Source organism: Phyllostomus discolor, chromosome 8, assembly GCF_004126475.2.
Source record: "Phyllostomus discolor isolate MPI-MPIP mPhyDis1 chromosome 8, mPhyDis1.pri.v3, whole genome shotgun sequence".
NCBI lineage: Eukaryota > Metazoa > Chordata > Mammalia > Chiroptera > Phyllostomidae > Phyllostomus > Phyllostomus discolor.
This window is the reverse complement of record NC_040910.2, coordinates 72095391-72121347: the sequence shown is the minus strand read 5'-3', so window position 1 is coordinate 72121347 and position 25957 is coordinate 72095391. Positions and strand designations below refer to the sequence as shown.

General features: G+C 49.5%; 2 protein-coding genes across 21 annotated transcripts in view; both read right to left on the bottom strand.

Moving 5' to 3' along the window:
- The window catches only part of MINK1 (misshapen like kinase 1), a 64701-nt gene extending 61985 nt beyond the window's left edge, over positions 1 to 2716 (bottom strand). For 6 of the 18 annotated variants that reach the window (XM_028534258.2, XM_036033178.1, XM_036033179.1 and 3 more), the window contains exon 1: positions 2133 to 2407. In XM_028534258.2, coding sequence (XP_028390059.1) covers positions 2133 to 2189 — 57 coding nt within the window. In that variant the 5' untranslated portion in view covers positions 2190 to 2407. Of the gene's footprint in view, positions 1 to 2132 lie in introns of all 18 variants that reach the window. The other 12 variants (XM_028534270.2, XM_028534262.2, XM_028534267.1 and 9 more) reach the window with 11 other exon arrangements.
- Positions 2717 to 7211: 4495 nt separating this feature from the next.
- PLD2 (phospholipase D2) lies at positions 7212 to 18479 on the bottom strand. 3 transcript variants are annotated; one of them, XM_036033176.1, is made up of 25 exons: positions 18415 to 18479; positions 17607 to 17716; positions 17390 to 17520; positions 17144 to 17286; positions 16604 to 16709; positions 16456 to 16521; positions 16256 to 16314; positions 16026 to 16118; positions 15783 to 15935; positions 15151 to 15300; positions 12888 to 12971; positions 12666 to 12744; positions 11785 to 11895; positions 11432 to 11602; positions 10928 to 11054; positions 10635 to 10753; positions 10430 to 10543; positions 10199 to 10303; positions 9898 to 9986; positions 9679 to 9792; positions 9475 to 9524; positions 9069 to 9203; positions 8690 to 8843; positions 8191 to 8305; positions 7212 to 7938 (listed from the first exon to the last, which is right to left on the bottom strand). In XM_036033176.1, the coding sequence occupies exons 2-25, from the start codon at positions 17713 to 17715 to the stop codon at positions 7714 to 7716; spliced, it is 2802 nt and encodes a 933-aa protein (XP_035889069.1). In that variant the 5' UTR covers position 17716; positions 18415 to 18479; the 3' UTR covers positions 7212 to 7713. The 3 variants fall into 3 exon arrangements, with proteins under 3 accessions (XP_035889069.1, XP_028390168.1, XP_035889070.1); XM_028534367.2 differs by lacking the exon at positions 18415 to 18479 and adding an exon at positions 18273 to 18400; XM_036033177.1 differs by lacking the exons at positions 17607 to 17716; positions 18415 to 18479 and having other exon boundaries at positions 17144 to 17302; positions 17390 to 17512.
- Between the last annotated feature and the right edge of the window lie 7478 nt (positions 18480 to 25957).

Genomic DNA, 25957 nt, shown 5'->3' with positions numbered 1-25957 from the left:
CTCCACAATGTCACAGCAGCTCTCTGGGGTGGAGCAGAGGGGGCAGGAACTAAGAAAAGGTCAGGAGCAAAGCGGAAGCAGGCCCTCTCCAGCCCCATTTCAAAGAAAGCACAGCTTTCCCTCAAGCCCTGGTGTACTGGGGTGGTACCTGGGGAGGGCTGAGGAAAAATGCTTTCTTAAGAAGCCTGAGGCAAGAAAGACAAGTGCTAGGTAGGGAACAGGTTTGCGGCTTCTCTGTAATAGGAGAGGAGAATAAGGCAGGAGGCAACTGAGGAAGGAGGCTAATATTACTTCAAACAGAGAAGTCCAGAAGGGAAATACCACAACCAAGGTCAAAGTGTGTTTGCAGAATTGCTGGAAATCCCAGGCTGAGAATCCAAGCCAAACTAGCAGAGGAGGCTAAAGAGAAACAGAAGCTCAAGCAGAGTCCCACAAGGTTTAAATCAAAGGTCATGGTTTGGACGCACCCCTTTTTCATTGTGTTACAAGTCACCACAGCCACAGAACCTGCAGCCCAGTTAATTAACAACCAGGGTGGGGAGGAAAGCTGGGGGTTCATCCTAGAGAGAAGCACATCAAGGGGAGCCTGAATTACCATCTTAAACTCCAACAGCTTCACTTGACAATCGAAGTTTAAACTGACCTTACCAATCTCTCTCTGAAAGCCTTTCCACGCTCTCCCCACCAGCACACACAGACACACACACAGTAATTCAATACCCAGTCTCCCTTCTCAGCAAACTTATCTTCAGCAAGTCAGGTCTCCTAGCCCAACACTGCACCAAACAATTATGACCTGAATGGCGAGAAAAACTGTGTCACCTAGAGAAACCCAATTAACAACATGACTCTGCTCTCTTCAATTCCCCTCTCCCCTCCAGTCATATCCGGGGCACCAGTGTAGCTGACCGCCTTTTCCTGATACTGGCCATGTTCCCTGGCTAACTCCAAAACCAGAAGACAATTTATATAGGGCCTCAGGAGAAGCTAACCCAGAGACGGGAAATCCTGCTCTCCATCTAGGCCTGTTGAAAAACCGGAAGGACACAGGACAAAGCACCACTTGGGTGGCAGTCTGGAGTGTTCACCTTGAAATCACTAAACCGCCCCTTAAGTCAGAGCTCCCTCCTGAAGAAAGCACATAAAAGCTGCTGAAAGCTCCCAAATGAGGGCATGCAAGCGCCCCAAGAGGAGCAATAAATAGGTATTTCGAAGAAATTCCTGCCGCAGTAGTTTCTTTTTATCCCTTTTCTAATTAGCCCCTTTGGTGAGAGATCTCCATTACCTCCTCCACCCTCCAGCAGGTTTTCCATACCTCCTTTCTGACCACATACAGCATCTGTTTTGTGTGTGTGCATACATAAACATCCTCCTCCCAGCCCATGCTCGAGTTTCTGAAGAGAATAAATGCTTTCCTTCCTCTGCCAGTGCACTTGTCTTTCCTCCCAGCCCCACACTGCTGCAGAGTTGGTAATATAATATTCAGGGACCCTGAGACCGGAAATGCCTGGTTCTGGACTGCTGCACTTGAAACACAAGAGAAGGGCTAAGGGAGAACTGAACAGGGCGATGAGGGCAACGGAAGAAGGTGTGGGGTGAAGACACGAGGCCGAAATTCCGGTCAGGTAGAGATGTAATTCAGGGGTGGCCGAGAAGGAGAAAGGTTGATGAGGGGGGAGCTTGTCAAGACAGTTGCAAAGTCAAAATTCGAGAAAGAGAAAGGAGGGGGAGGAAAAAGAGCTAAGTAAGGGCAAGGGAGTGGGGGGAAGGGGGCACCATAATAAAGATTCTGGAGGTGATGGGCTTAAGTTTAAGGGAACTAGAGGGTGACCATCAAACATCTTGGAAAAGGGGATCCGGAACCTTAGCCAAAGGTAGAGGTGGCAGGGAAGTGTGGGGGCGGGGCACCAAGGGTGGGGACTGAACTGGCTCCCAGAATTTGCAGCAAGTGGAGAAAGGAGAGAAGAGGGCGAGGGCCCAGCCACGGTGGGCACCCGGGGAAGGGGCGGGGGTCGCCGAGGGACCCGGCCGGCTGCAGTAGGGGGCCCCGGGGAGCACTTGAGGCGTGCAGCCAACCCGCTCCCCTGCGGCGAGAACAAGAACCAGGGAGAAGCTGGGGGCGGCGCGCTCACCCGCAGGGCGGACAGGTCGATGTCGTCCAAGCTGCGGGCGGGGGCTGGGTCGCCCATGGCCTCCGCGGGGAATCGGGCCCCGGGGCCGCTCACGCTCCTGCTCCGCTACTCCGCTGCCGCCGTCGCCACTTCTCCCCCATCGGGGGATCCTAGGGGCGGACACCACTGGGGAGGGGGAGGGCCGGCAGAAAGACCGACCCACGAGCTGACAGGAGCTATAGCCCAGGAGCCTGCAACCCGAGCCTCCCGACTCTCCTGCGCAGGCGCAGAGTGGCGGCGCGCTGGGAGGGTAGACCAGAGAACGTGACGCGAACGCGTTGGGTTCCCCCTCCCCCTAGGCACCGACACCTGCGCGCAAGCGCAGGAGAGATAAAGAAAGGCGCGCGTGAGGACTAAGCGACCGTGCGAGCCTGGCTTGAAAAAAGTGGGCGTCGGCCGGAGGAGGCCGTGGAGCGCGCCCACGAGCTGTTGCGCGTGCGCACAGGCGTTTCCTTCTCTTTCCCTATTTTATACTCTTTCTCACCCCCATTTCTTCTTAGCTCTCCTTTGACGCCTTTCCTTCCCTTTACCTCCTCTTTCGTGTGCCCAGCTGCCAATCAAACCACCCACCTCTCTATTTGCAGAAGAAGGAGGAACCCAACCCCCTCTATTACTAGGGGGGTTGTTATGGTAACTCCCCACGCGAGGGTTGGGTGGCCTCTAGATAGGATGGGCTATCCACCCACCTAATTGCCATGGCAACAGTGGAACCGCTGAAGGAGGGGCCTCTCAGTGAGAATTTGGCTGGAGAAGCCACGAAGGAGTTGCGGAGTGCAGTGGGTGGGACTGGCTTCCTCAGGAATGCCCTTTAACCCCTTCCCCAGCTGGAGAGGGGAGTGTTGAGGAGGGGATTTAAAATCTCAAGATAGGTACTCCTCCCGAAGACCTTAATCTCTGAAACCGTTTGTGCTGCACAAAGGAATTGTTTCAACAATTATTCATTGACTGATCACTGGAGCCACGTGTGGGGATAAGGGTGGTCAGGAGAGGTGCGGAGAAGGAGGAATCTGCCTAACCCCTTCACATCTTTCTTGGGGCACCTTAGGTCTACCGGTGTTGGCATAGCACCCCCAGTCATTAGCCTCCCTGGAGGCCAGGTAATGCTAGATAAAGGATAAGGAGTCATGTACTGCCACTGACATGCTATGTGACCTTGAGCAAGTTGCTTTGCTTCTCTGGGCCTTTTGCTGTGATGTTGAGGGAGAAGGCTGATCCTCAACATCACTTCCAAAAACAATACTATCTCTGCAAGACCCCACCACCAGCCTTAATGAAAACATCATTTAGGAGAGTTTGAATGAAAAGTTCTTGGAAAGGGGCTAACACCCTCCCTTCTGGATCCTTCTCCTTAGTACTTTCAGATGCACATCCAGTCTTGCTCCTCTGCACCCCTATTCACCTTGCCATTGTCTTTGTTCAAGCCACAGTCACTACTCACCTCCATTATTCTTATCAGCCTCCTACTTGATCTCCCTGTCCAACACCCTTAAATCAATTCCCCTTACCCATAGCAATTTTTCTAAAACAAATCTGGTGTCACTCTCCTATTAAGACCCTTCACTGGCTCCCTACTCTCTCTTGAGTAGGGTCTAAAATGTAACATCAAAGACACTTCAAGATTCTGCCTGCTTCTCCTGCCTTGTTTCTCAGTATTCCACCATTGAAGCCCACATAGTCTAGCCATAATAAAACTAGTTCTCAGAACTCAACAGACCCTCCTCTAGCCTTTGCACTCCTGTTTGCTTTCCCTGGAATATTCTAAGCATGCCCGCTGCCCTTTGTTTTGTTCTACTTGTTTTGTCCTACTTGTTTTGTCCTACATGTTTTGTCCTAAACTTTCTCCTTGAAGCCTTCCTTGATTCACTAAGATTGAGTTTGACTCTTCTGTTTTTACCTGGCTTTAAATCCATGGTAACATTTAGCACATTGAATTGTAAATGTCTATTGAATTTCCTTAAAGACAGGAATTATGTCAGCTGTGTCCTGCACAGGGCCTGGCACTGACTAGTGATTCCATAACACATAAGTGATTGAAGGCATGAAGGCCTCTGTTGTCTGGGTAGGTACTGTGATATATAGTAATTCAAGGTCAAGACCATGGGATAGTAGAAAAAAACAAAGAATTTGAAGTTGTTGCTTTGGCAAGTCATTAAATTCCTGAGGCTCAAGTCTATCATCTGTAAAATAGAGATAAAATAGAGACAGTAACAGGGAGGGTAGTATAAAATAAAATTAGGTATGAAAACACTTGTCATATACCAGGTCCTCAATAAACTTACTAATGCCTGACTCAGAGGCAGTGTTCAATTAAGAGATACAGAATTGTTGAATGAGCAAATGAAGATCACAGATAGGACAAATGGCCATCCAAACCTCAAAAGGCAGTTAATCTGGGGGACAGGAAAACAAGATTGCGCCCCTGCCAACAATTACCAAAGCTGGAGTACAGATTCGATGGATATGTGAGGCTTCATTATCTTAATTTTCTACTTTTATATACACAGGGGTTGGCAAAAGTGGGTTTACAGTTGTGAGTGTATGAAACACAAAGTTTATTCTTATATATTTTAAAAGATTTTATTTATTTTTAGACAGAGGGGAAGAGGGAGAGAAACATCAATGTGTGGTTGACACACACACATGCCCCCTACTGGGGTCCTGACCTGCAACCCAGGCATGTGCCCTGACTGGGAATCAAACCAGTGACCCTTTGGTTCACAGGCCAGCACTCAATCCACTGGGGCACACCAGCCACGGCATATTCTTGTATTATTTCTTTTTAATGATGAAAGAAAGAGAAAGATCGATTGGGCGTTCCACCCATTAATGTATTCATTGCTTGACTTCTGCATGTGTCCTGGCCAGGGATAAAACCCACAACCTTGGCATGTCAGGACAACGCTCAAACCAATTGAGCTACCCACCCAAGGAGTATTATTTATTTATTAATTGTTGTATTATTAATTATTATAACCTACTTTTGCCACTTCTCTGTGTTTGCATGTGTGTGTGTCCTTAATTAAAACTTAAAGAGATCAGACATGAAGTTAATATATTAAACATAAGACATTGTAGTACCCCGGGGCAAAGAATGAACATTTTACACTGGCCCAGTTGCCCTCGGTGCCTCCCAGCCACCTTGGGAGGATGAATTCACTCTCTTTAACCTGGGTCTAGAGCAGCGAATTTAAACCGTTGTGCCACAAGAATTTTTACAACATGCAATACCTGATTATTTAGTCAGGGGCACTAAGGGATAACCCTTAGATTGTGAAATAAAAAAATGACAACAGCCAATACAACAATAGCTGTCTGGGTGAATGAATCAAAATTATACCTATTTTTTTTGTCAGATTGGCAAAAAATATATTTTTGTGTGTGCTGCAGAATTTTAGTAATTAGTTTATGTGTGCCATGAGATGAAAAAGGTTGAAAATCGCTGGTCTAGATCCAACTCTTCCAATCCCAAGCCCACTACACTTTTCCCTGCACTGGGGTGGCCTCCATTTAAGAAACTCAGGACTGATGTGTGGAGGTAGGGGAAGATACACAGACAGACAGTGTGAAACAGAAGCCCACTAAGCCCCAGCCCCTGGCCCAGCCCCAGGCCAGGCAGCACTGCCTCCACCCACTCCACAGTTAATGAGGTAATGGTACCCTAGGGAAAGAGGCACTTACTGCTGACAATGAGGCTAATTAGCAGAATGCCGATTAGTACCAGGGGACCGCTAAATGTGGGAGGGGGGATTTCATGTATGGAAATAGCTTCTTCAGAGAAAGGGAGGACTGGGCTTGAAAGGATGGGAACAAGACAACAGCATTTCCTCTCTCCACATCATCTACCAGCACACCCTTCTTCCAGGAAGGCTTCCTAAACTCCTCCCTCTACTCCCCTGTGGTCAATTAGAGACTATGGAATGAGGCTTGGGGGAATGAAGGGCAAGAGCCAGGACATGTGCTAGACTTTTTCTAATTGCAAAATATTTCAGATATATAAAAAGATACGATTATACATAATAAAAGTTCATATACCTACCACTCAGCTTAAGAAATACAAGTCACTGATTCACTTGAAGTGTTCTCTGTATACCTGTCTGTTACCCCTTTTCCTCTGACCACCCTGGGAGATAACCCTTCTCAATCCGGTGTGTGCTATATACTCTCTGTGGGTTATAGCCTTTATTTTCTCTCTTCCCCGCTCTGGAGCAGCACCATCCAATAGTACTTTGTGTAAGGGTGGAAATGATCTATCTATACCTGCAGGGTCCAATATGCTAGCCATTAGCAACAAGTGAACCCTTGAAATGTGGCTAGTGCAAATGATAAACTAAATCTTTAATCATTCTAGTTTTAACTAATTTAAAGATAAATAGCCAAATGTGGCTAGTGACTACTGTACTGGACAGTGAGGCTTCAATACGTATGTGCCTAAGGGGGCCCCATGAGGGTAGGGACTTCGTTGTACTCACTTCTGTGATTCTAGAACAGTGTCTGGCAAATTGCAGGTGCTCAGTAAATATTTAAGTCAATGACTGAATCTTACAACAAGCCAGTTATGTAAGTATCATTCCCATTTCCCAGTAGGGATCACTGAGGCCCAAAAGTGATGACTCGAGAAGGCACCTTGGCCATAAGTGATAACTCCAGGATTTGGGTCCTGTTCTTCCTGACCTTAAGTCTATGCCCTTAGCCACTTCACAAGGGGCTTCCCTGAGCCTCTCCCTGTACTGTCACTTGAGGAACAGAAGGCAGCTCCTCTGGGATCTTCTCTGTGCACCGCCCTCATCTGCAGCTGCAACATCAGCCCCCTGTTCTCCAGGTGTCCTGGTTTCCTTCTACCCAGGCAGTACTGTGTGAACTTCTCCTCCCAGCAGCTAGGTGATTGAGCTCCTAAAGCCACAGACAAGTACAATGGAGATGGAGACAACAGGGAGAAAGGAGTGGGGTGGCAAGAAGGTGAAGAAGCCTGGTGCTATGTGTAGGCAGGGGGGTGGGGGTGGGTGAGACAAGTACTCAGTCTGACTAAGGAAGAGGCATGGATGTTTTCTACTGTTTTATTTATGAAACGCTTATTAAACTGATAGAAAGTTAGTGTCTGTCAGCAGGTTGGTGGAGGGAGTCAGTGTGTGCACTCTACCCCTCCTCACTGTGGGGGCTGAAGCCAGGAGTGGTGGCTTCATCCTTCCCTCCATCTTGCAGCAATGGGCTGGGAGAGGCCCTGGGGCAGAGGAAGGGAAGGATGGGAAGTCTTGCCCCAGGCTTTCTGGCAGGAATTTTGCTTTTCCTCTGTAGCAGTGGTTTAAATTGGGCAGCAGGGAGGATGAACTCCTCTGGGACCCCCTCCTGTCTCACCAGCCCAGGGGTGGGAGAGTCCTCTTTGGCTGCTTCTCAAGAAAGGGTCCTCTGTCACTTCTCTCATTCCCTTCAGAGATGCTGCCTCCCACAGGTCTCAAAGGGCGCTGCCCTCAGTCCTCAAGGTCAGGGGGCAGGGAGCCAGACTTGGAGCCCAGCAGCTGGTGACCTCTTCTGGCTGGAGGTGCAGCTATGTCCATACTTCTAGGGGTATCATGCCCTCCTTGCTACCCAGCGGGGGCAACAAAGACTCATCCTCCAGGAACTTGAGGGGAAAGTGGACCAGATGGCCCTGAACCTGGGTGAGCTCAGACCGAGCCAAGGGAGGGCTGACCATGGCTAGGGGCTCCACGGTCACATATTCCCGGAGTGCCCGCAGAGAACGTATGGCATTGGATGGCAGGCAGCGGAAGATCTAGGGAGGAGGAAGCATGGAAGCCAATAAGGTTTGGGGAGACCTTGCCAAGAGCCCAAGCCCAGCTGAGCTGAACGCCCCCATACTTACATCATCTCCCCACACACCAACCCTGAGCCACTGAATCCTATGATATGACCCTAGACTCCCATGCCCCTTCTGAGGATGGTGGTGCAGTGTGGCTTCTCTCCATCCCACCCTGAACAGGATAATCTATGAAGTGCCCTCTGGCCCACTCCCCTCAATGCCCACCTGCTCATAGATATTAGCATTGCTCTCAGCTATATCGTGCCACAACTGAAAGAAGTCATCACAGACAGGGTCTCGGAGATCCAGATCTGGCCGGGCATCTGCTCCGAGAACCACGCTACAGGAGAAAGGGGTCCAAGCAGTGCCAGTTAAGATCCTTAGAGAGCCTGAATACCAGGGAAGCTATGCTGTGCCTACCCAGGTCATTCAGAATGGATGCAGTGCTAAACAACAAAATAGTGTCAACGAGTCCAACAGAGCCTTCATTTGTCTCTACTTTGGTGACTACTTTGATGCTTTAAAATATATCAAATTATTTTAAAAGTATTTTTCTCATTTTTTTGGTGTCTCTACTTTGCTGGCACCTCAAACTTGAGTAGTCTGCCTATTGAGAAATCCGGCACTATGTGTAAACAATTCTCCCACCTACTCAAAAGGCAGACTCCCCCACCCCCCACCTATATCTCCTGCCACACCATCTAGCACCCAACCGGGCCTCTACCTGAAGCAGTGCTTCCTCAAACTCAAGGCAAACCTGCCCGCCTGATATTCCATGCCATCCATGAGGGATGGCTCCATCTCTGTGTCCTCAATCAGCACGGCCAGCTCACTGTCCCGCTTTCCCAGAAGGCTCCGGTCATTGATGTTCGCAGAGCCTGGGGTTGGTACAGAACACGTTGTGTCTGCCTGAGCCCAGGGGACCCCTCCACCCCATCACTTCTACCAGAGCACAGGACTGTGAGCAACACACCTTCTTTGGCCTCCATCCCCAACTGGGCCACAGTAGCAGTCACCTCCCCTCATCCCATTGCCCCTGATTGGGCCCTGCTCCACCTCTCCCACCCTGCTCTTGCTACCAGGGACCCAGATCCAGCACTGACCGATGATGACTGTCCGGTCATCTGCAATGAGCATCTTGCTGTGGATATAGATGAGCTCTGAGACTGGGTGCTCACCCAGCTCTCCGTGTGTGCGGAGCCCACAGATAGACATATAGTCCCGCCACGCTGTACCCACTGTAAGTAAAAGAGATGGGGAGGGGAGTGAGGTGAGAGGTGCCCCGCAGTGCAGAGGGAGCCCTGTTCCACCCACCTCCTCACTTCAGAAGCCCTTTACAGCCTGGTCTATATACTTCTCCCTCCAGGGACAGACCACCTGTGGTCTCAGGACAGTAGACACAGAAGCACACAGGTATGATAGACTCCTTCCCTTCACCTGGGTCTCCAGGTCCCTGATCTCCCCTTCCCCAGGGGTCCAGGGCTTGAGCCCCCAGACCCCAGAACTCACTGGCCGCTTTGAGGCGATGTAGGATTGAATGTTCCCCGCGACACAGGGTCCTGAGGGAAAAGAATGGGTGAGAGAAGCGAAGGCTGGAGGAGGAGACGGGGAATGTCAGGAGAGAGGCAGACCTCAAAAGTCTAGCAGGAAGGGGTTGGGACAGAACCAGGAGGGAGGCATGGGTGAATGGGGCATGGAGACCCCATAGGTCACCTGTAGGTGAAGTGCAGAATGGCTTGGATGGAGTTACCACCCCCTGTCGAGATGTCACCCTCAAAACCTGGGAGCAGGGGCAGAAGCACGTAGACTCGGAAGCACTGCCCCTGTCTGGGGAAGGGGTAGAGTCAGAGGTGTGATTTCTCTCCAAAGTCCCACCCCCCGGTGGGCTTAAACCACACCCACAATCTCCCGCCTCCTGCCAGTCCACCTTACTTGTGGGCCTTCAGGATTCTGTCCACAATCTCATCGCCCACCTTGTTCAGAACTGTTCGTCCATCTGAGCAGCTAATGAAGAACTGATTCTGGGGCAGGGACCAAAGGGAGGCATCAGCACCAGGCCCTGCCCCTGCCCTCAGCTCTCAGCTGCCATCCTCATCCCCAGTCCAGGTCCCCATCTCAGGCTTCTGCTTCCCTCCAGGCCCAGCCACACCAGCCCACAACAGTGATCCCACTGACATCCTAAGTCTCTCTCCTGCGACATCTCCATTTTCTTCCCTCCTCCCCCTAGTCAGACCTCAATGTAGAGGAAGTGCTGGCTCTCCCTGATGGTGTGCAGGTAGGCATTGAGGATGGAGTTCTCCGAAGTCCCTGCTGACCAGCGGTCCACTGACCGCAAGACCTGGGGGAATAGTAAATGTGATGTGGCTCCTGACCCCAGGAGGGCAGGAGTCTGGAGGGCTCTAAGGTCAGGGAGAGTGGACTAAAGGGAGGGAGGACTGGGGGCGGGCTGAAGTTGGGGTCTCACCTGCACAGTGGTGCACTGCCCCCCTGGAAGTGTGAAGGGGAGCTGGTCTGCAGTGCTGGTGGATTTGGGCAGTAGGTAAGGGTACATGGGTGTCTTGTACTTGGCCTTGGTAGTCTGAGGTGGAGGACCAGTAGAGTCAGTGGGAGGTGGCAAGCTGCCCCTGGTGGCCTCCCAACCTCGAGCACTAGCAGGAAGGAGTGAGCACCTTGGTGAAGTTCCAGCGCTGGATGAAGTGTCGGGCCAGGTCCCGGGCAGGTGGGCCATGGACAACCACCCCAACATCCCGCCATGGCATGCGTGGTGTGGTCTTTCTGTCGATGAAATCTGGGGGTCCCAGAAGAGTCAGAAGAGAGGTCAGGGATGGTCTCTTGAGGACACATGAGGCAGGGAGGAGGAGCTGACCAGAGGGAAGGCTGCATTATCCTTGACCCAGCTTGTCCCTTTCTCAGTCCCAGCTCTGACTTTTGTCCCCTGCTCCCAGCCCTTGGGGATCCTCACCCTCAAAAGGCCGGTCCAGCTGCACCCAGTCCTTAGTGTTAAGATTGCTGTAGTCCTTGCCCAGCCAGAAGAACTGGCTGTGAGGGTGGTCTGGGATGGCTGGAGAGTCTGAGCACGGGGTGGGAGGCTGTGAGGGGAACACACCCAAGCCGTGGGCAAGGGGAGGTCATGGGGGCCATACAGAGCCAGAGCCAAAGAGAAGATAGGAACACTGAAGGGGCGTGAGACAGAGAGACAGAGACACAGAAAGTAAAAATGAAGTCTGATTTCCCAGCCCTCCCCTGCAGCTGCACGTCCTAGAGAAATGGGTGTGTGAGGGGAGCGTGGTTAGTGGAAATGGGAAAGGGACTGGGTCATTATATCTTCAAAGTGGTTCCAGGAGGGCCAAGGAACACTTAATGTGGGCAGCGCTTGGAATGACTAGAAAGGAAAGGGAGAGCTGGAAAGGGCTATGAATTCAGTTAGCTGAGTTTGGGGGAGTTCAGCAAGGCCTTGGGGGGTTACCTCTGGGGCAGCTGATTCAGCGGAGTCTCCAAGGTCAGTCAGTCGGTAGTGCATGTCATCCCAACGGCCATAGGCAAGATCCAGCCCTCCCATAAAGGCCACTACTTGGTCCACCACCAGGAGCTTCTCATGATGGGCCCACAGTGTCACATGGTCTGGGTGGCGCATCACCTGGAACAGGCATGAAAAAGCTCATGAGGGTGGGCTTTGGTGAGAGAGAGATGAGAGGCGATGTTGGTAGGAAGATGGAAAGCTAGAAGGATAAGATGTTTAAGGAAAGGGAGGGTGTAGAGGACTGGGAAGTGTGGTGAGGAGGGCTGCAGTGTAGGAGGGGTCTCTGAGGCATGAGTTACCTTAATATTGGGGTGCAGCAGCATCAGTGCCCTCTTGCTATAGCCACTGTTGATGCTCAAGGCCAACTCCACTTCCTTAAACAGCAGTATGGACACACGGACACCCTCTTCCTGGTGGTGTGCAGGGTATCAGATCCTAATGCCTCTCTCAGAATGGCCCCTTTCCACCTTGCCAAACCCTTCCCCTTGCTCAGGATTCCTGGATATCCCTCCACCCAGCCTGGAGACTCAATGCTCTGCCACTTACACCCTGCATTGTGTTTTGTCACCTAGCAATGGGTGAGCAATCCTCTCTCTCACTCATACATCTACATATCTACCCACCTACCTGCCATTATCCATCCATCCATCTTCCCATTTACTCATCTCCTTACCTACTGCCTATCATTCATCCAACTACCCACCCACCTTCCTATTGATCCACCTTTCCAAACTCATATCCTTCCACATATCTCCCTCTCCATCATTTATCCATCCTTTCAACTATCTGCTCTCCATCATCCACTTATCTTTCCTCCTGTCCATCAACATCTGTGAATGCCTCCAACATGGCAGGCATTGTGCCTGGTCCTGGAGCTAGTGATATTAACCAATCCAGTGAGAAATAGACATTACACCCCCAGATAACACTATAAAGTGCAATGGGTACCGGGAGGGAAGTCCATACCAGGTAGAAGAGGAGCATAAAGAGGGAGGTGTCAGTTCTCCTTAGGGAAGAGGAGGAGGTGATGCTTTGCTGGACACTGAGGTGGGATGGGCACGTTTCCTCCCCCTGAAGCCTCAGATTCCTATGTTCCTCCATAATTTGGTCCCTTCTAACCAACCTCCACCCACAGGCAACCTCCACCACACCTCCCTTCCAGCCTGACCACTCTCCTCACCGCCTTCTTTTTGAGCATAATGTCCAATCTCCAGTCATCTGAATAGGCTGGACGCTTCAGGTAAATCTCAGGACTCAACCTGGGATTTGCAGGGGGTGAGGAGGATAAGCTAAGCCCCAGACAACCAGCCACTCTTCCCTCTTGACTCCCTCCTGTGACCCATAAGTTGATGTGCCACAGGCCCTTCCTACCCCTTCTTGCTTGAGCTTTCCCCCCACTTACCACCAGTCTGTGATGAAAATCTCCTCTTGAGCTTGCAGGATGGCATCTGCCACAGCAGCGAAGTAACCTGCCCCATTCACAAACCTGGGGGGAGGCCAAGCCAAGGAGGTCAGGGAAGTCAGAAGCCAGAAAGCTCTAGAGAGTGAAGACCAGAGGATAGTCATGGGTCAGAGGTGACAGCAGGGTCAAAGTTCAAGGGTGATCAGAGAAGTCAGGTGGTATAAAATGTATCAAAGTGGGGTAAATTTGCAATATGAGCTAAAAAAAATAAAAATTAGAAAAGACAACAAACCAAAGAAAATGACTAAAGACTGGGAAGATTAATATATCACATATAAAGACTTCCAACACATATAAACCAACCAAAAAGTGAACAGAGAGTAAGAACTGACAGTTCACAGAAGAAATTAAAATGGTCAATCATAAGGAAAGATGTTTAATTTCACTAATAAACAAGAAAACTGATGTAAAATTAAATAACTTTAATTCACTAGATTGGCAAAATTAAAATCGTTGGTAACATTCAATGTTAGCATATTAGGAAGTGGGTATTCTCATAGACTATGGGTACATTGTTTATAACCCCCTCAGATGACAATTTGGCAGTATCAATCAGACTATTAAATGTACATACCCTTTAATACCATTAAATATACATAGTAATTCCACTCCTAGGAGTATATCCTATTAAATGCTTAGGCAAGGATTATGTTCATTGCAGCATTGTTTATAAGAATGAAAAATGGGGCCTGGCTGGTGTGGCTCAGTGGGTTGAGTGCCAACCTGCGATCTGAAAGATTGACGGTTTGATTCCCAGTCAGGGCACATGCTTGGGTTGTGGGCCAGGGCCCTGGTTGGGGGCATGTGAGAGGCAGCCAATTAATGTTTCTCTTGCACATTGATGTTTTCCTCCCTCTCTTTCTTTTTCCCTTCTCCTCTCTCTGAAAATAAATAAATAAATTTTTCAAAAAAACAAGAGTGAAAAATGGCAGGGGGGGAGTAGTAAAAACTGGGAAATAATTTAAATGCCTAATCTCTGATACATGTATTAAGTGAAAAAGTATGCCACAGAAGAGAGTACAGGACCTCATTTACGTTAAAACAAAAAGTAACATATAGGTTGGAAAAAATCTGGGAGGACAAATTTCCAACTGTTGCCAGGGTTACTTCTGAGGTGAGAAAACGGATTGTTGGGAGGGACTACAGGGAAGAAGTACAGGCTGGGGATAGAGGGAATAAAGGGTTGTGCAATCAGTGGGACTTTGTTTCCATGTTGTTTGACTTTTTAATAACATTCTAGGATGATAGTTAAGAGCAGGGTCTTAACCCAAACTGCCTCGGTTTGAATCCTGGTTCCACTGTTTACAAGGTATGGGACCCGGGAAAGTGACTTAACTTCTCCTTGCCTCCGTTTCCTCACCTATAAAATGGGGATAACTATACCTGCCTTATAGGGTTGTTGGGACAATTCAATAAGTTAATACATATAAAGCACTAAGAATAGTTCCTGGCACATAGTAAGGGCTACTTAAGTACCTATTAGCTATTATTATTCTTATGTTAAAAACATCTCAACATCACCTTCCATGACTCCCCTCTGTCTGTCATAAAGGTCAACCTCCTTGGCTCCGTATGAGGGGACAGATTGGGGGCTACCGATTCCCAGACTCTTCTCTGGCCACTCCTCACTCTGCAACAACAGTCAGACCTGTGGTTCCCAGACACACCAGGCTATTTCTAGCTTCTCTGCATGGACTGCCCCTTTCCATTTTCTTTATCTTGCCTTCTGGAGGCCCAGTCCTGACGTTCCCACAGTGCAGCAGATGCCGCTCCTCTGTGCTTGTACCTGTATCTACCACCAGCATGGTGTGTTCCCATTGTTTCGTGACTGAATTATTTACTGGACTGTGTCTTACTCCTGCCACTGGATATGGCATTGAGTCATGCTTAGAAAATGCTTATTAAATGAAACAAATTAGAGAGATTTGAGGAGATCATAGAGGACACAAAGTCTGGTCAGTGTGGTAAAAGGGGGTTCAAAAGATCACAGGAGGTCAGATTGTTCAGGAATCAGAGTAGATTATCAAGCTTGAGGATGAGAAACATCAGAGAAGAATCAGAGAACAGTGTGGTGAAAGAGGTCAAGGGATCAGGGAGATTTGAGAAATCAAAGGGGAAGGTTATTGAGGTCAAAGGAGATAAAAGAGGACTAAGGGGGTGGAGAAGGCCACAGACAAGCTCAGAAGGGACGCCAGTGTCTTACCACCGTGCCAAAGTCCCAGGCCGGGGCGGAGCATAGCTGTCATGCCGGTGCAGCTGCAGGAAATCTCTGCCTGGGCCCTGGGCCAGCTCAGTGATTTCCTGGCCCCACCACCTCGCCTGCCGGTAGCTGCTGCACTTGAGAATCAGCGACCTAGACAGCATGATGAAATGGACCACAGGCCTCACATATGGTACCTCTGGCCTGGCCCAGAAACCTCCCCACTTTAGCTATCACCTCCTTCCCACTTCCTCCCTTAGTCCTTACATCACGACTCTGTAGGGACAAGGTATGTATCTGCCTTTTTCACAGCCAGGTTCTTCTTACCTAGTGTTGTGGTAGGCATTCAGATTTGTTAAATGAATAAATGAATGAATGGAGTGCATTTCTTTTCCATCAAGGGCCCCTCCCCCATGCATCTGCTCAGCCCCCTTTCTCTGGGCCGGGACTCTAGGAGCACTCCCAAGCATCTGGAAAAAACAGCTCCCTGGTTCCAAATCATGGCCCATTCTAAATAATGGCCAAATCATGGAAATGCCTTCCCTCTTTTCATGGGCTCTTCTACGAAACTCCCCTCAGGGCCTGAGGCTGGCAATTTACTCACCAGGTGTCTGTCCACACAAGGGAGGTCTTACCTGTGGGAGGTGTCGATCCGGACACCATACCGAGTCTCTGTGCTCCTTTTCCCCACCTGCACCTCAAAGCCAGGGTCAAAGAGCTGAACAAAGGAGATGGCACCGGTCTCGAGGCACATGTACAGCAGGAAGGAGTCCTTCACCACCAGCCACCTGGAGCAGAAGGTCTCCATCTGTTCTCCTTGCCCTTGGGATCTCCTTCCACCCCCACTCAAAGCCCAGTTGCCAGACTCCAGGCCCCACCTCTTGGACCAGCGATAGCAAACTTGGTCTCGGCCACAGCAGGTGAGGCCAGGAACACGGTGGCCACCAGAGCGCTTCCGGATCACCCCTTCCCTGTGGGAAAAATCAAGAACAGATGCTGGATGGGGAATCCAGACCCCCTAGCCTACTCTTCACTGTACTCCCCATTCTCCAGCAGGGAGAGATTCAGAAGTTTACAGATAGCTAGGTGAGGAGTGTCAGACACTTACAGTCCTTTGGATCCAAGTTCTGGGATAAAGGACAGCTGACTGACTTCCAGAAACTCTGTCTGCAGAAGAAACCAAAGGCTCAGAGGACAGACTCTGGCTTTCAGCCCCTCGGACCCTATTGACCCCAGTCCTCTGCTCCTTGGGGGTCTGATTATCCTGCTCCACCTAAGAAGACCCGGGCATCCAGCCTTGAATCTTACCATGGCATGGTAGTTGCGATAGAAAGACATGGTCAGGAGGCGGTTGAGGTAATTCTCCAAGTATTTCTGGAGTAGAAATGGGAGACAGAGACAGATAGGACCAGAACCATTTGCACACCAATGCCTTCCCAAAGGTGCCGGGTCGCACCTGTTTGCTGGATGCGTGTCTGGTGGAGCCTTCAGGACCCGCTCGGGGTAGAGGGGGCATCTCTCTGTCGGCTTCCTCTGGGGTCGGAGAATAGGGAACAGCAAAGCTGTGGAAAGGATGGGGTGAGGGTCAAGGAAGAGCTGGGCAGCTCACGGCCTAGATTCCTGAAGCACTGGAGATGGAGCCTTGGAGAAAGGGAGGAGACCTGGAGGCTGGCAGAAGGAAGGCCCCCTATACTAAGAACAGAGACAAGAAATGGGGGAGACTACCAAGGGCATTTTGGGCATCCAACCTGGCTAGGATACTGGCACAGAACCATGGACAGAGGGAACTAAGCAGGGGAGGTTTCCTGGTAACCAGGATCAGAGGAGGGAGCCCAGTGGCCTGAGTTGTGGGAGGAAAGTACTTTGGAGAGGAAAGGCTGGGGCTGGGGGTGAGACAGGCAGAAAGGCCTCACGGGGACTGGGGCAGTAACAACTCATGCTGCCACAAGGTGAGCTGAACCTGCCCTTCACAGGAAGCAGTTTGATTCTCCCTCACCGAGCCAGAGGGAGCAGACTCATCAAGACTTTGTGTCTCAGAAGGTCCCGGTGTAGCTCCTGGAAATGACGAAACTTCTTCTTGGTCGTCCAGGTAAAGTCACCATGAGTCAAGCGAACAGAATACAGAGTGCAGGTTCCCACCTGGGGGTTTGAGGAACTGAATGGATGTTCCCTGGTTGGGTCACAGCCCCCAACTCTAGCCAGTCCTCTCTTAACTCCTGCCCATTGGTGCCAGCCCAGGTACCTTGGATCCACTGGTATATCTTTCAGTGCCCACCACCTGGGCTGTGACAGGAACCCCAGGAGCAAACACCAAGGGGTGCATTTTCAGAGGCTGAAGGTCATAGATGGCCAGGAAGGGGTGCATTCGGTCAGCTAGAAGGAAAGAAAGTGCAAGAGTGTAGACTCCAAAAGGTCTGGTCCCCCTCCTCCTCCTCTCCTTGAGGGTCCTCTCCATGTACCTGGGTCCTCTCCCTCTCTCAGAGTGTCCACCTCATCCGACTCCATCTGTAACTGGCTGGAGTCCAGGTCGCCCCCAGAAAGGAAGAGGCTTTCTGGGTTAGCTGTCATCCTAGGAATGTGGGCAAGTCTCAGAGAAATGATCTGCCCTGCAGAACTCTGCTCTCTATCCCACCCCCACGCTTCGCCACTGCCCCCAGTTCCCCCTCTTACCCACCGGCCTTAGCTCCTGATAACTCCCAATTTCTCTCGGATTATGGCCCCAGCATCTGCAACTCCCCACCAACCCGCCTCTAACCTCCATCCCCTATCTCGGTCCTTCATCCAGAACCCGTGAATCCCGCCTCCCGTCGCCTAATCAGGGGCACGCAGCCAGGAGCACCCAGCCAGGCCCGGATGTCTCTGAACTAGGGCAGAGCAAAAGCCCAGGAAAGGGCACCCGGGGTCGCAAGGGGCTGGGAACAACCGGGACTCAAACTAGGCCAGGCCAGCTGGGAAAGGTGGTCCATGCGGAAAAGAGGAAGTTACGCGCTCCCCGCCTGGGAGGGAAACCCCAAAATCAGAGCGTGCGGCTGAGTCAGGAGGCCCCGCAGCCCCGGCTCGTTCCAGACCCCGCCCGACTTCCTGGGCCCGGGTCCCTCGCGGCGCCCCCTCCCCCGTCCCCTCACCCTGACAGCCCGAGCCGGCTTTGCCGCTGGGTGGCCTGCAGAGGGATCGCAGAAGAGCCAGAGCAGGAGCCCACACCCCAGCGAACCGGGGCGGAGCGGCGCTCAGGGCCTGCCCTCGGGGGCGGGACGGCCCCCGCCTCACCTCCGCGGGATTCTCGTCTGTTCTGTCCCGCCCCCGCCGCCCGCAGTCGCGCCGCCTTTGGCCCGGGGGTGCCTACTGCGCTGTGGGTCTCCGAGGTCGCGCGGCCAGCTCCGTGCGTCGGGCGGGCGCAGTCAGCCGGTTAGCCTGTCGGTCCCGCGCCGTCGGTCCAGTTGTGCCCTGCTGCCTCCCTGTGGGCGCTCGACGCCGCGCACTTTACCCCGCCTTGGAGCGGTCCCCCGGCCCTTTCCGGCCCCTATGGAGACGCGCCTCCGTGGCGGGGACCTGCGGGTGCTCCTTTCCAGAGCAGGCAGTGAAACACACCAGGCTTGTTTTGGCCAGCGTTTTTAGGTGGAAGGAATGGTGAAAGTTCCGAGGGATGGTGGCCATAAATTCATGAACGTACGCAAGCTTGCATTCTTTCATCCATTCAACGTGTATTGCGCACTTGCTACGTGCCAGACCTGAAGAGTGCTGTAGTGAACAAGAGAGTCACGGAACCTGTTGTCCTGAAACTTACCGTCTAGAGGGAAATAGGGACACTTTCAGATTGTAAAGGACAGTGTAATTAAAAAAAGTAAAGCATATTTCTTTATCTCTTCTTTGGATGGATATTTGGTCTGTTTCTACTTTTTGTCTATTGTGAATATAAAACTCCTCTAACATTCCTGTGTAAGTCTTTGTGTGGTTAATGTTTTCATTTCTCTGGGGTAAATAGCTAGGATTGGAGTTGCTGGGTCATATAATAACCGTGCTTTATCTTTGTAACAAACTGCCAAACTGTTACAAAACAACTGTTTCATCTTTCATTTTCAGTTGCTCCACGAATGGCCAACATTTGATACTGTCATTTGATCTTTACAGTGCTAGCCATTCTAATAAGTAAAATTGTCCATCACTGTAGTTTTATTTGTATTTCACTGATTATTGATGATGTTGAGCATGTTTCATGTGCTTATTAGCCATTTGTAGATCTTTTGTAAAGTGTTCAAATCTTTTGCTAAGTTTTTAAAAACCATGTTATTTGTCTTATTGAATTGTAAGTGTTCTTTATATATATTTGGATACAAATCCTTTATCAGATACGTGTATTGCAAATATTTTCTTCCAGAATGTGGTTTGTCCTTTTAAAATAATGGTGCTTTTTGAGGAGCAGAAGTTTTTGATTTTGATTAATTTGTGGTGTATAGGCTTTATTACCAGCAATAAAAGTGAATAAAGAAGAAAATGGTGCAGTCACCTTGGAAAACAGTGCCTTAAAATGTTAAGCATAGAGTTACCATATGGCCCACTAATTCCACTTCTGGATACATACCCAAGAGAATTGAAAACATGTCCCTGCAAAACCTTGTACAGAAATGTCCATAGTAGCATTATTCAATTAGCCAAAAAGCAGAAACATCCAAATGTCTATCGACTGATGAATAGATGCACAAAATGTAGTTTAATCTCAACAATAGAATATTTTTCAGCCATAAAAAAGAATGATGTACTGATAAGCTGAAACGTGGATGAACCTTGAAAACATGTTAAGTTAAAGAGAAGCCAGACACAAAGGACCACATTTTCTGTGATTCCATTTATATGAAATGTTTAAAATAAGTAAATCCATAGAGACAGAAAGTAGATTAGTGGTTGCCAATAGCAGAGGAGGACAAGGGAGGGACTGCTAATGGTACAGACTTTTTTCTGAGGGTCTAAAAATGTTATGAATTGGTTGTGATGGTTGCACAGCTCTGTGAATACAGTAAAAACCATTGAATTGTATACTTTAAAATGGTGAATTTTTTATTTAATAAAGTTTTATTTTTCAAAATGTACAGCTGGTGGGATGTGTTGTTAATGCATCTTCATCAGCAGCTGGGACATCCTCACCCTTGGTGTTTCTGGTGTAAATTATTTGAGCTCTGTGCTCTGAAACTGGTTGAATAAGTCCTTTACGAAGGAGTTCCCGAAGGGCTGCCATGGCCAGGGAACCGTGGATCTTCAGTCTCCGAGACAACAGCTGGGCTTATAAGCTTATGTTAATAGTTGGGAAATTCCTTACAGAGTTTGCCATATGCTGCTTTGTTAAATAAGACTAGGTTATTGAGCTTGTCCCCAGCTTTGCCTTTGGACCACTTCTTTTTGGCCTTGCCCCCAGATTTGTTCACTGGGTCTTTGTCTTTCTTGGCTGACTTTCAGGCATCTTTCTTCTTGTCCTTGTTAACACTGTAGGGAAGCTCCAGAGCAGCTGCTGCCACCACAGCCTTGTAAAGATGGTGGACAGAAGGTTAAAAGTGTGATTTTATGATGTGTGAATTATCTCTTAATAAAGCTGTTAATACAAAATAAACCTGTTAATACATGCAACATGGGTGAATTTAAAAACCATTATGCTGAAAGAAGCCAGACACAAAAGAGTAATACTATATGTTCCATTTATATTAAGTTCTGAAACAGGGAAAACCAATCTAGAGTGCTGGAAATCCGATCAGTAGTTGCCTGTGTCAGGGAGTGGGGAAGAGATTGACTATGAAGGGGCACATAAGGGGACTTGGTGATGGAAATGTCCTATGTCTTGATTAGGGTGGTGATCACATGGATGTATACACTTGTCAAAACTCATAGGACTGTACACTAGGATGCATGCATTAAATTATATGTAAATTTTTACTGGTATGGCTCAGTGGATTGAGTGCTGACCCGAGAACCAAAAGGTGATTGGTTCAATTCCCTGTCGGGGCACATGCCTGGGTTTAGGGCCAGGACCCCAGTTGGGGGTGAACCAGAGGCAACCACACATTGATGTTTCTCTCCCTCTCTTTCTCCCTCCCTTCCCCTCTCTCTGAAAATAAACAAATAAAATCTTAAAACACAACAACAACAACAACGATTTCTGTCTAAGGCAGTGTAATCGGCAGTGCTTCCCAACTTTCTCACCCACACCAGTGTGCCCTTAGGGAATAATAGTGTGCAGCTCTACTAGAGGGCATTACAGCCCTTGGTTTGGGTGCTCTGGACCTGAGGCCCCCAGCCCAGGCAGGCTCTGGCCACGCCCCCAGACCTGGCTGAGGGCATCAGTGCCTGGCTGGGACATGCTGGGGAAGCTCAGTGTGGGGGCAGAGTGGACTCTGGGGTCAGACTGTTGGGAATGTGTGTGAGTTCCTGCCCTGCTGATAACTGCCTGTGTGGCTCTGGGCAAGTTACCTAATGTCTCAGAGCCTCTGATTCCTCATCTGTGAAACCAGGATAGTAACAGCACTTGCCTCAAAGTGTCGTTGCTGTGATAAAATGAGATGAGATAACATGTACAAGTCCCTGGAATCTATCTGGCACAAAGTAATTAATCAATTACAATTATCTTCATAAAAGAGGACAAGAGCTGGCAGACCATTTAATGAGAATATAATATTTCCCTGACCAGTAAAGTTTCTTGTCCTAAAAAAAATAAACTACTTCTCAAAAATTTTTTTAAAGATTTTATTTATTTTTAGAGAGGGAAGGGAGGGAGAAAGAGAGAGAGAAACATCAATGTGCGGTTGCTGGGAGTCATGGCCTGCAACCCAGGCATGTGCCCTGACGGGGAATCAAACCTGTGATGCTTTGGTTTGCAGCCCGCGCTCAATTCACTGAGCTACACCAGCCAGGGCTATTTCTTAAAATTTTACATCTTGGGAATTCTGAATTCTCCTTTGAAAATACAAACAAACCTTCAGCAGTGGGTAGGCTGCCACCAAGTTGTCCAGCATTGCTGTAGTGAATTTTCACTGTACCTGTCCATCTCAGCACCTCTGTGTCTGCCTCTGTGCTGCCAGACGTACCATGAGGTTTGAGAGTGCCCCCAGCCCTGGCTGGTGTGGCTCAGTGGATTGAGCGCCAGCCTGCAGACTGAACAGCGTGCCCCCAAATTAAGAGGGCACAAAAGGATAGGTGTTCGAGAGCAGTATCCCTCCACCCTCTTCTCCCCCTTCCATCTCCTGGCGCCTATAATCACCAGGCGGTCTGAGGCTAAGTGGTAGTTTTGCCCACAGTGGGGGGGCTTGGAAACCACACCCCTTCTCCTGAGGCCCTCCTGGCCATTCCCAACACCCTGGTCTCCTCCATTGTTGAGATGGGTCTCAAGAGGGCATGGTGTTTCCCATGGTGTAAGTGCTGGAGACAGCGAGGGACTGAAAGAAGAGCAGGTATGGGGGAGACTAAGGAAAAAGGGGGGCTGTCAGGCAAACAGATAAACTGCACTGGGATAAAGGTAAATTCTTACACTAGTGAAGGGAAAAGGATAGCCTGTCTTCCTGGGTGGGAGGTGGGTCTATCACTTGCCCATGGAGCTGGCTACATACTTTGCAGGGCCCAGTGCAAAATGAGTAAGTGGGACTCCATAGTAAAAAATGATTAAGAATTTCAAGATGATGCCCTGGCCGATGCCCTAACTGGTGTGGCTCAGTGGATTGAGCACCGACCTGAGAACCCAAAGGGTCACCGGTTCAATTCCCAGTCAGGGCACATGCCTAGGTTGCAGGCCACGCCCCTGATGTGGGTGTGTGAGAGGCAACCGATGGATGTTTCTCTCCCTCTCTTTCTCCCTCCCTTCCCTCTCTCTGAAAGAAAATGAATAACATCTTTTAAAAAATCGTATTAAAAAAAAAGAATTTTAAGATGATGACAGCTGAGCAGTACACCCAGCATGGGGGCCCTTCTGAATGTGGGGCCCTTTGCAACTGCACAGGTCACAGGCCAGTGAAGCCAGCCCCACTCTGTCATCATCCCTCCTTTTTTTCCCTGCTGATGTCACCAAGACCCTCCCATCACCCCCAGATGCCTTCCCCGGCCTCTTTCCTCCTCACCAGGGGTGGGAGTGTTGGGTAGAGGGAAGGGAGATCCAGACTCACAACTCTTCTTTTTCCAATCTCCCTTTCAGGTCTGGATCCAGCTGCCCCTCCAGATCCAGACCCCAGCCCAGTTATGGCCCCCATTATGACTGAGGGGGGTACTGAGGGAGGGGTTCCCTCCCTAGGGTCTGGTGCTTACTTCAGCAGGAAAGCCCGACTCTCCTTCCGCCACCAGCTGCATGACATAGCATCAGCCAATGACTCCACCATTTAAACAGGACAACCAGGGGCTGAACTTCTGGGAAGCCTTGGCAACCTTCCTTCACTCCACTTCTCAGTGATCTCAGACTCTAGCTCCCCCAAGCCCCTCACAATCTTCTCATTAAATATATTCAGAGTTGCCAAGTACTGTTTGTATGTGCATGTGTGTTGGGGTGAGAGAGTAGATGGGGCCAAGGCACTAGGCTTGGTTATGGGGCTGAGGTGGAAAGTATAGCATTCGGAGCACAGACACACGCGTGGTGAATTTGATGCAGCTGATCTAATGCAGAGCCCAGTTGTCACTAGTGGGAAGTTTGCTGAAATCAAGCCTCAGAGTTGAGTGTGGTGAGAGCGGTTTGGAGAGGCTGAGGGCTAGGCAGGACAGAGACAGGTTTGTCATAGTCATTCAGTGAATATCAGGTGTCCACTCTCTACCAGGCACTGAAGATATACCAGTGAACCAAGCAGAAAGAATTCTCTCTTCTCACTGACCTTACTTTCTAGTAGAGGAGATAGACAATAAACAAATAAGCATAATACAAGAGAATAATAACTGCTGCTATGAAGAAAACTAAACAGGGTAATATGAGAGCCCAGTGGAGGGGGTGGTTTCTTAAATTTAGGTGGTTAGGGCAGGCCTTTCTGATGAGGTGCCATTCAGAGCTAAGCTGAATGATGTGTCAGTGTCAGCTTACCAATGGAAACAAGTGCACTATTCTGGTGCAAGATGCTGATAGTGGGAGTGGCTGTGCACGAGGGCAAGAAGGTATATGGGAAATCGCTGTCTTCTGGTTAACTTGGTTGTGGACTTAACTGCCCTAAAAAATAATTTTTTATATATAATTTTTTTAAGATTTTATTTATTTTTAGGGAGGGAAGGGAGGGGAAAAGAGAGAGAGAGAGAGAGAGAGAGAGAGAGAGAGAGAGAGAGAGAGGGAGAGAGGGAGAGAGAGAGAGAAACATTAATGTGCGGTTGCTGGGGGTTATGGCCCGCAACCCAGGAATGTACCCTGGCTGGGAATCGAACCTGGGACACTTTGGTTCCCAGTCCACGCTCAATCCACTGAGCTATGCCAGCCAGGGCAAAAATAATTTTTTAAAATCAGGGAAGAGCAGCTCCAGGAAACAAACAAACAGAGCAAGTATGAAGTACTCACTTCTTGGGTTCTAGGGAAAAAATCGTGACTGGAGTGTCAAGATTGAGGGGAACTGCTGGGTCTTCTAGGCCCTGGTAAGGGGCTCAAATATTACTCTAAACAGAATGGGAAGACCCTGAAGAAAGTTAAGCAGAGTGTTAAACATGATTTCACTTACATGGAAAGATTCACTTTGGTTGCTGTGTGTGGAAAGATTATAGATCACATACAGAAGCAATAAGGCCAGGTAGCAGAGGGAGTTGCCACATTCCAGGCAAGAGGTGATGGTGGCTTGGCTCAAGAGTGCCATGGAGATGCTGAGAGGCAGGTGTATTCTAGATGCATTTTTGAGGAGTTTTTAGGACTTACTGTTAGACTGAATGTGGAGCACACGGGGAAGAGAGGAATCAAAGATGCTCTGAGATAGGGAAGACCAGAACAGGTTTCACAGAAAAATCTAAGTTCTCCATTGCCTGTTTTCAGTTTGAGGTACATGTTTGGGGACCAAGATTCTTCTTTGCACTTCTTCACTTAATCAGGACCCCACACACCACCACCTCCAAAATCCTATAGGGCAAGATTATATTCTAGAACAAAAGTTTTCAAATGTGACTTACACAGTTCCCTGATCTATATTGAAGAGAAAAGAAGACTGAGGCAAGGCTAAGAATGTTGGTCATTGTCAATGAACACCACTGAGCCCTTTTAGGTCCCTGGCTTGAGTGGGGACAGCCTGGGAGGGGCCAGAGTCCACTATCCTCCTGCCATCCAAGGGGCTAAAGACTGAATTATCATTACACTCTGCACAGGAATGGTGGCTTCAGAAACCCGTCCACAGAACTCCCAGTGGCTGCCCTCTCCCACACAATGTCCATCTTAAACTCCAATTGTAAACAATGCCCATCTTTCTCCCAAAAGCCAAGGAAGTCACACTGCTGCTCCTAACAGTGAGATGACAGAGGTGAGTGTGGGCAGAGGGGACCATGAGCCTGAGTCAGAGATCTGGAGTCCTTCTGGCCTTGGGGCCAGTAGCCACCCATAATGACAGAGAGGAGGCAGGCTAAGGGGAGGTGACCCCAGTTTTAGTCAGAATTCTGAGTTCTACCTCAGGCTTGAACGGGGGTCTGGAGAGGGTCATTCGTTGGTAGTTCCCATATCAAGCAGACTCTGGTGTCACAAAGACCTAGATTTATAGCAGAGGAAAGGCAATGTGGGGGAAGGTGGCCTAAAAAAAGGGGTTTGAAAACCACCCTTGTAAGGCTCCTCTTCAATGCCTTGTACAAACTTGGCCAGACAAGTTAGGCTTGATGTCGTAAAAAGAACCCAAAGCACACTGGC